Here is a 9,716-nt window from a genome sequence, read left to right as displayed (position 1 = left end):
CTATGGTCAGCCATCCATGCCTGAATCTCCAGATATATGTCATTAATCAATTTATAATCGTCCTCATAGCACCCCGTCAGAGTAATGAAAACCTGGGTATCATCAGTGTAATTCGTATATGTGAGAACCAGGTTGTCAAGGTCAAAGAGGAGCTTCGTAAAGATGTTGTAAAGCGTCGGCGAGGGGCCTGATTCATGGATTATCTGCGCCAAAAAAAGGGATTTGTGCACCATTCTGCCTGCAAATCCCCATTAGTTAAACAGGGATTTGCAGGCAGAATGGTGCACAAATCCTGTTTTTCTGTCGCAAATAATCCATGAATAAGGGGCAAGATCTTTGCGGCAAGCCTCAGTATATGGGGATTGGGTCAGCTGCGGGTGCGAAGACCCTAGTAGTTCGATTGGAGAGGAATTACTGTATCCAAGTAGATGCATTGCTAGAGAAGGCAGCTGCTGTGGTCAGGTGATCAGTGAGGATCTGGTGATCAACAAGATCAAATGCTGCCGATAGTTCTATCAGCAGGACAATAGCCAGATTACCAGTGTCCTTGCCTTCATCCATTTGGACTTTTAGGTCCAAGAGGGCTGTTTTGGTGCTGTGTCTTGGCCTAAAGCCTGATTGTCTGAGGCCAAGTAGTGAATAGCTGTTGGGAGCTATATGTAGCCAAATAAATATAAATAAAATAAAGAGCACTTAAGAGCTATTAAACTACCTGAACCTGGGTCATTTATTCGCAGAATGAAAGTTATACTCGCTGAATAAATTGCTTATATCCAGAGTCAGAAATTGATTTATTTACATACAGCAATTAATTTAGAAACTGAACCAGATTGAGGTGTATTTAAAAGTATGCTGACAATACCACCTGAGACTATGCTGGGTGGCCCAAAATGCATGTTTATATGGCCTCAAGACGTATTGCTTTTTGGGTAAGGTGACCCTTGCCTTGCTGAAATCATATGCTGCTCCTTTAGGCTAAGCCCCATCCAACCCCCCCCAAAAAGACATACACAGGGTATTCCACTTAAAGCACTGCAGATATACCATGCCAGTGGATAGTACTTGACCTGCTTCGATGGGAAATGTTTTTGTATACACTTGCTCTGCCCTCTTTTCCCCCCAGACCCCTTTGCTTTTTATTTACCGTTGAGTTTGCCGCAGGCTGCGTCTAGTTTTTTTGGTTAATATTCGAATTGTGTAGTTTGTAAAGATTAAGATGTCCTCCTGTTCGGGGATTTTTTTGAAGCTATTTCAAATGTACAAAACACTTATCTGCGAAAGAATATTTTGAGTGTTGTAAATGCTTTCTATGCAGGGACATCCCCTGATTTCCCTATACAGTAGTCTGTGCATGCCCGACCGCCCTCTGAAATCAGCGAGCCGCTGGAAGTGGAGGAAAGATTGTTGCACGCCTTGTATTCAGAGAAAGCAAAGCTGCGTGTTAGTTGTTAGTCGTGTACTTGCCGGAAGGGAAGCCATAGCGTCAGCCCTGTTCCTGCTTTCGGTCTCGCTTCCTTCTCGGTACGTGTCCCTGCTGCCCTCTGTCACTCACCTTACAAGGGCACCAGCTGCACGCGGAGCTGTTTTGAACCGGTGCCAAAGTAAGGCAGCCACCACAGTCCAAATCTCAACCTTTGGACACAGCACGTAGGGACGGACCGGGGGGGGGGACCAGCTACGCAGGATCTCACCAGCTGACTCTAGAGCCCTATCCCGAGTCGCACAGCGCTGAGCGCGCTCGGACATTTTAGCTTAGTGTTAGGCGAATGAGCCGTGTTACAGATCTCAGGGCAGGGTACTTGAGGACGGCATGACTCCTCCGGTTCTGAGGTTTCATTTAACACACGAATGCATTCTGGATGGTGTAGTCTAGGTTAATTTCAAGTTAAGATTATACAGAAATAATACAAAACTGTCAGTATTTATTTAACCGACCACCTGTGTATTCTAGGGATATTGCCAGCAGTAAATACCTCATGGTTACTATATTAACACCACCTCAAAATACCCCCTATTTATACCACTCCTGCAAAATGTGCTTGCGGAAAAAGTTCCTCTAACCTGCATCGTGACTAGATTTGTCCCAACAATTGAAAGCATAGGCGAGAACTCCCTCCACTTACTGGACAAAAAGATAAAGCGCACCCTCTGATTTACCCCCTCCCCCCAAGCCCTCTTCTCAGATGCCCACATTCTTAAAGCCTGGATGCACTGTGCACTGACAGGTGGACCATGCCGTGCGTTTTCTTTCATGGAACCACAAATAGCTTGAACTGGGGGGCGTGACAGCATTTTTAAACAAGCATTGGCAATGCCAACATTTTGGGCTTTTGTGTGGGCATGTAAAAGGCACTTGCCAGGCACAGCCGTAGTGATATTAACTGGCCATTGGTGCTAGGGGATGCAACACGGTGCAAGTACATGGGTATCTAATAGCAGTGCCTGGAAAATGCCTAATACTTATATACACAAGCCAAACTGATGGCTTTGCCAATGCTTGTTCTTAACAGGACTTCAGAGAAGGACAGCAGATTGCTTATGAATAGAGTGTCTAATCGTAGACCCGGTAAGACATTTTTATTACACCTTCAGTTGGTTTACAGCTCCAATTAAGTCATTAATTCTCAGAAGACTTCTTTGAAAAAACACTGGCAGGCACTTTGAGTGCAAAGTTTGATGCTAAGGCTTGATTAAAACAACATTAAAGAGTTTCCACTCAGAGGTGTTTTGGACGGGGAGGGACAAGAACTGGATGGGTATGGCCATAGGGATTAGCCTGGCCATATGTGGTTAATGCGTGGGCACACACCCAAACAACACCTATAGGACGTGTCTCCCTCCTCATATGCCATTCAGCCATATCTGTACTCTAGTGCAATAGTTTCGGCTTATAGGCGACGCAAGGGAAACCTAATAACCCAAACTAACAAGCATTGGCAACGCCAATAATTCTTGCGTTTATTGCTGTTTTTTGCATTTTGCATATATAAGCATCAAGGTTCAAGGAGGAGAGTGCAAAGTTCCAAAGGAGGATACGCTAAGGGGTGCAGGTGTGTAGTAGAATGAGATGGGGAATAGAGCAAAGGAGGAAGCCATTGATAGATCGTGCCATCGATGATGAGCAAGAGGAAATATGAGTGAGAAAGAGTGAGAGGGTAAGCAATAAAGCGAGAGTGTGAGAGGAATGATCAGAAGGGTAAGAGTGGTGGGTGGAGGGTTAGAGGAGGTAGCATGGGGTAGTGTGGGTGGGGAATAAAGGGTGTAGAGTGGAGGTGGGGATAAAGAGAGAGGTGGTAGATTTGAATAGAGAAAGGGGGTTGGTGGGTGGTGCTAGAGAGAGGGGGCAGAGTGGGCAGGAATAAAGAGAGAGGGGGTAGGACGGGTGTGAGTAGAGAGAGTGGGGGTAGGGTGGGTGAGGGTATGAAGAGTCTGGGTTGGGTGGGTGGGGGTAGAAAGAGTAGGGTTAGGGTGGGTGAGGCTAGAGAGAGTGGGAGTGGGGTTAGGGTTGGTGGGTGTTGGTAGAGGGAGTAGGGGTTGGGTGGGCGGACGAGAGAGTAGGGTAGGGTGGATGGGCGTGGGGTAAAGCGCTCTGTTGCTTCTCGAAGCTCGGTCAGTGCTCAATAAATACCATAATAATCATCCAGAACCATTTTAAATTATCTTCCTTTTTTCACACGTTCATATTTAACACACCAAAAAGACTTTATTTTAGGTAGAATGTAACATTTTCCTCACATTATATATGAAGCATGACTTTGTCAGACATTGAAACACAAACAGGTAACCTTTTTACACATTAGCATTGTTATGAGTCTTTGATTCTTCAAAGAACATTTCAAAATTCATCGGCAATTTTTTATTTTCTGATGAATTGTGTTCTGGTATTTCTAGTCTTCCATTTGAAGGTGGGGTGAATAATGCCACAATTTTAAACATTTTGCCCAGGATATTTCTATAAGGATTTCTATATGTGTATGAGAACTTTACTATGGTTTGTGTACTTGATCATAAAACAGTGTTCTTGAAAGCCAAACGTGGGGATGTGAGCGGAAAGGATGAGGGGACAAATGAGTCATGAATAGTTGCACAAGATGTTGCGGAAGAGGTTACAGGACTGGAGGGGTTATTTTCTTTGGTCCTGTCCCTGTGCAAAATTTCAGGGCAAAGGCACGAGGATGCGTGGACAGCATCTGCCCACTTTTTTCAGATGGCCGACACAACCCTTTGGGTGTTATTGAGGCATTAAAAGAAAAGGTTTGCTTGCTCAAGTGTTCGGCTACTAGGATTTCACCCCAGGTTGTCATGTTTCCAGTGCAGACGCTTACCCACAAGATCACATAAAAGGGTCACTAAAGTACACGTCACCTGTTTGGATTTTGTTTTCCTTGGAATTTTTCATTATAAATTGTTGGGTTTAAAAGATGGGCACTTTTTATACCTTGCCAGCATATTGATTGGAAATTCTCCCCCCTCAGATTATTTTTCCAGATTGATTCTTTTTTTTTTTTTGAAAGGCCAGTTCTCATTTTTCTTGTGCACTTTCTTCTCAGGGTAAAGGTCAATTCAACTACATTTGTAAATTTCACCTAAAGATATGTTCACTTAATGTGCATATATTAAAGGGTGGTCCAGAGCAAAATATATTTGAAAATAATGTGTATTAAAATGTATTGAAAGTGATACCAATAATTTAAACAATGGTGAGTCAATCACTAATAATTAAACACTAGTCATTTTAATACAACACAACAGCAGCAACCATATGCCTAAAATTGGCTAAAACATTATCACACATACTTGCCCTTCATAGTGCGCTCATTCAAACCCAACTCATCATACCGTGACATACATACAAAAGCTAAAAAAAAAGGAATTATGTTAAAAACCTATGGGGATGAGGAATACATGACTAATCCCCATTAAACAGACATTATTTTTATGTTCACAATCAATAGAATTAATGAACAAATGATCTATTGACAGGGTGGATCGGAAGGAAAAGTGCAAAAGAACGCATCCCTGTAGGATTTATTTCTCGACCGGTTTCGACGTGTAGTGGTAGTAAACACAATGTCTTCCTCAGGAGGTAGATGTTACCATTCTGTAAGAAACACAAAGACATGGCTATAGACTAGTGCATAGGAAAAATATGAGTCATGGCTGATTATCTGCAGATTACAATTAAAAAGGGAAGCAACTGCTAAGGAGCAGCCCAAATGTACTTTGTGGTACAACTATGGGATCATATGTGCCGTGTAACAATTAGCAAAATAAAAATCCCAATCTAACAGCTACATATGACAGAGTGGAAGGGTTAGTGACTCCCAAAAACAGCCCGTGCAGAGTGGTAGAAAACATTCAGGGCCATGGTTAATCAGCGGCAAATGTGTGAGCGTGCAACGCAGATTATATGAACATAAAATGTTAGTCAGGTCCAAAGAAGCACCGTGCCCCAGAAAGACTAGAACTGGACTAACCTGGTGAATGCCAAATTGCTGTAGTGGCCGTGACAGAGTAGAGCGACCAGTCACGCTAGAAGAAGCCAAGGCCGAGTCCTGACCTAAAACAAAACTAAAACCGAAATACACATAATGTAGCAAAGCAACTCTAAGGTATTAGATCAAGTGCCTGTGACTAGAGCAAGGATGGAAGCTCACCTAAAAGGCACCCTATGGAATTAGGGAAAGCCAGGGCTGCATGTGTAGAAAAGTGGGTAAGCAGCACAGCTTAGCCCGAAGTGCCAATCTCGTCTGTGGATCACTGCAACGAAACAGCAAGAGAACCCATTACAGTGATGGAAAAAATGGCCAAACTTGCCAGAGCCAATTGGAGACACTGCTACGTTAAAGTTACAAATGAAACTGAACTGAAACAGCAAGAAAACCCATTACTGTGATGGAAAAAGTGGCCAGAATTGCCTAAGCCAATTAAAGACACTGCTATAGTAAAGTGACAAATCAAACTGAACTGTGAAAGTTCACAGCGGTCATGCCTGGTCCTCAAGGGGGTCAAGAGAATTATGTCAGTACAAAATTTACATTTACGCCATTAACAAAAATACTCGGAAGATTGCCCTGTAGTAAAATATGCATGGCGGTAGCGCACTGCCGTCCAAAATGCATTCCCTTTTAAAAAGTGCTAAGACTTTCCAACACTAAAAGGTATATAACAAAGACACTAGCCACACGCTTACCTCCATTAAACATATGTCGTCTCTGTGAAGTGGCCCGTGTAATTAGGAGTCCAAAGAAAACACAGACTCTTTGTGCCGAAATCAGTTTCCTCAGAAGAAACCCCACGCTTGCGTGTAGGCAATCTGCAAAAGAGAGGCTGGCAACCGGTGACCACAAGTCAAGATCTATGTAAGCTGACCGCGCATGACTGTTTTGACAGAAATCAATCAAACTCAAGGGCCTGGGGACGGGACCTAACACGTATATTGCCGTCCGTAATGAGATGAACTCAACCAGTAATTGCTCTCTCAGATGGGAAAAGGAATGTAGCCGGAAATGAAACGCTAATGCCTGAAGGCAAATTAAAAGCTGTCAGTGAGAGCCAAGCGGGGTTCTGGGAGTGTAGTGCAGCTGAGTAGATAATAGAAAAATATGATAAATGAAAAAAGGGTAACAATAGCTAATCCCCCACACTAACGTGAGATGGGGGTTTAGATTCTATTAAAGACAAGGAGGCGATTATTATGCATTACAATCTTTACTCTGAAACCACAGCAGCAAAGAAAAAAAAAAACTTTTACAAACAAAAAAAGTTGAAAAGAACAGAACTAAATAGAGTTCAGTGTCAATGTAAGGGGAGCTCCCCAATCCATCATGGCGGACAGGTCATGCCCTGCAGGGGACCAATGAGCAGGGACCCTTCCTTATATAAGTCCATTACTCAGATCCCAACCCCTCTTTCTGTAGCTGACTTGAACCAGACGTCCACTGCACCGATCAGATGATAAACGATGAAGGCAAATCCAGCGAAGCTCTCGTACTACGCACTCCATAACTTGAAACTGCGAGCCACCCTCCTGATCAGAACCTCAACCCGTAGCTGTAAAAAACAAGCAAGAAGGGTGGGTGGATGGGAAAAACAACAAACCAAAGAATGTTCTCTCTTGAACCATCTGTGCACATACGTGTCAAAACTGTCATATATTATATCCAGGGTGGGTGGGTGGGATAATAATCGCCTCCTTGTCTTTAATAGAATCTAAACCCCCATCTCACGTTAGTGTGGGGGATTAGCTATTCTATGACAAGACAGGAGGCTCATATTATGCAAGTTCAAAGCCCTTGCATCCCATTAGCACAACATAATCAATACAATAGACAATGTGATAAAATAATAGGAAAGAAATGTTTTAAATGCTTTCATTAAAGCAATCAGCTGACTGCAAGCGAATTGCCCAAGACTAGGCTGCCCCAATAACCAACTTAAAAGGCATAGCCAAATCCACTGTAAGAAAAACAGGAAGATGTGCTAATTCCAGCGACCCTACCAGCCACCACACCAACTGGTTAAAAAGAAGGGGAAAACATTGAACAAAGCTATCCTATACTTAACAGGTTAGAAAAAACCCCTTCTGAAATAAGACGCATCCGTTGTCCAATCAAACCTTAAAACAGTCAAGCTCACACCCTCTTTGGGAACCTGGATAGCAAACCAAAGAAAAGAAGCACCCAGCTCTCCTGGAGATAAAGAAAGTACCCCATAGGGGTGAAAGTTTTGTAGGGCTCCCTCCCATGCGTTAAAGGAAGATATTGTAGTAGCAACAGAGCATGTCCCATAACTACACTGGGAAAACTAAGTGGGAGTAAAAGGTAATTTAATAATTTGTAAGAGGACGACCCATCCTGAGCGGAGCAGAAAACAACATACTAACCCCCAATGTCTTAAGACATATGTGTATACTAAGGAAGGATGACTTCTGGAGACAGAAGCAGAATTGAAGAGAGAGGGGCCACACCTGAGAAGCTGAACCTGTCAACCGTCAACACGGAGACCCACAGACCTCCCGCGTTCGCTAAAAGGACACTGCTACCATGACAAAAGGCAGATATTTACCCACCTGACCCCTAAGAGGCCAAACAATGCAAGGAGAAAAATGTATTTTACAACCAATCGTTCCCATTATATTGATATGTAAACTCCTTTGTATATATGCCCGGTGCTTGAACCTTGTTCTCTCCTCTCCGGGTGATAAAACCCTAGAGGATCAAAAACTAACCGAAGGAGAACTCCTAAATTCCAAAGTCTTAGCAAGACTGAACTGCAAAGAAACGATCGCTAAGCAGTTAAACTGAAGTTGCATACCAGAAGAGGTCTAACCTCTATTTCATCCAATTTGAAGATCCCTGAAGCTCACAGCACCCTGAGCTGGCATCGCATTGCAAAACAAAGTCTTGTGAAAACCCAAAGGTCCACCTGCCCTGCAGGTGACCAGGAGAAACAAGCCATTAACTAAATATATATCCCAGCCCACTGGGAATCGCACTGACAGACACCTTCTGATAGTTAATGTAGAGACGCTGGAACGCATCGTGATAGAGGGTCATAATAATCTGATGGGAGATTAGTATCACTCCCAGACCCCACTATCCCACCGAGGGATATTGAGATTTCCCCAAAGGAGGGGGACCCTCCCCCCATATCCAAGGGAAAAAACCTTGCAACCCCAGAAGAAGGCTACCCTGAGGACCATATTAAAGCTCTGCTGTACACCGCTAAGAGAAAACTAAATACACGCTTGTACTTTAACCAACCCTTGACCGTGGACGGGTCCCCCTTAGTTTATTGAAATATCAGGAATTAGCGCAAAGGAAAGTAACTGACAGGAGGGAAAAGCTCAGCGCGAGTATCATGATGCAATCTCCCCCAGGGATGGCGAAAAAAAGGAATGAGGGGGGAAAGAACTCTGGGATAATTATCAATGCCCCGTAAATGACAGGTTGTGCAATAAACCTGGGACCACAGACCCCTCAAACCCTGAGGTCCGAGTCTCTGAATCCGTGAGAGGCTGACTGGCCACTAAGGGAATCAGGGGAAGGAAAAACAAGCACTACAACGAACAGAGTGTGGTGTGAGGTGTTCACTTATCGATCTCAGCAGGATAAAAGACTGATTTAGACCCTTCCCAATTAGGGACCTGTATCCATACGGTCAGCACGGATGTGAAAACCCCATATCCTCTGCACTGTAGAAAATAAAATATGTCTATATATATATAAATATATATATACCCAATGAAAGAGGTTAATCAACGCTCTAGAGGGTACCGAAGCCTGCTTGAACTCCACGAGCAGAGGAGAAATTGCAACACCTGTTAGACGGTTAGCTGAACCACAGGCCAAGCCTTGGGAGGAAATCCCTGGGCAGGCGCCCTAAAATCATTATTAGGCAACTCGTCTGTTAGATAGCATCAAGTGTTTCCAAACACCTCCTCCAAGTAGAACCTGGTTGCTGAACTTGCCATGCCACACAACGGAACAGTTCCTCTCGAGCTGACCCTGTCTCCACCAATAGTACCAATAGAATAATGAATGTCCAAAGGGACCAATAGTAAGGGAAACACATCCCCATAAAGAGAGCTTCAAGCCCTGCAGACCTCAATAGAGGCATAACGCAACCTGTTTTCTTCCTCATGTTAGGAGAAAATACTGCAGCTTAATAAGCACAGGTATAGGGTGGAGCAATTGATATCGGGAAAAACAAAC

The 9,716-nt window shown here is 43.7% G+C and overlaps 1 protein-coding gene across 2 annotated transcripts in view; it reads right to left on the bottom strand.

The window, feature by feature from the left end:
- Positions 1-1,619, bottom strand: part of LOC138566705 (cytochrome c oxidase subunit 7A1, mitochondrial-like) — a 127,489-nt gene extending 125,870 nt beyond the window's left edge. For both annotated transcript variants that reach the window (XM_069644296.1, XM_069644297.1), the window contains exon 1: positions 1,465-1,619. In XM_069644296.1, coding sequence (XP_069500397.1) covers positions 1,465-1,479 — 15 coding nt within the window. In that variant the 5' untranslated portion in view covers positions 1,480-1,619. The remainder of the gene's footprint in view (positions 1-1,464) is intronic.
- Between the last annotated feature and the right edge of the window lie 8,097 nt (positions 1,620-9,716).

This window comes from Ambystoma mexicanum, chromosome 2p, assembly GCF_040938575.1.
Source record: "Ambystoma mexicanum isolate Mex_15411 chromosome 2p, UKY_AmexF1_1, whole genome shotgun sequence".
Taxonomy (NCBI): domain Eukaryota; kingdom Metazoa; phylum Chordata; class Amphibia; order Caudata; family Ambystomatidae; genus Ambystoma; species Ambystoma mexicanum.
The sequence above is the reverse complement of the archived record's forward strand: the minus strand, read 5'-3'. Positions and strand labels throughout refer to the sequence as shown.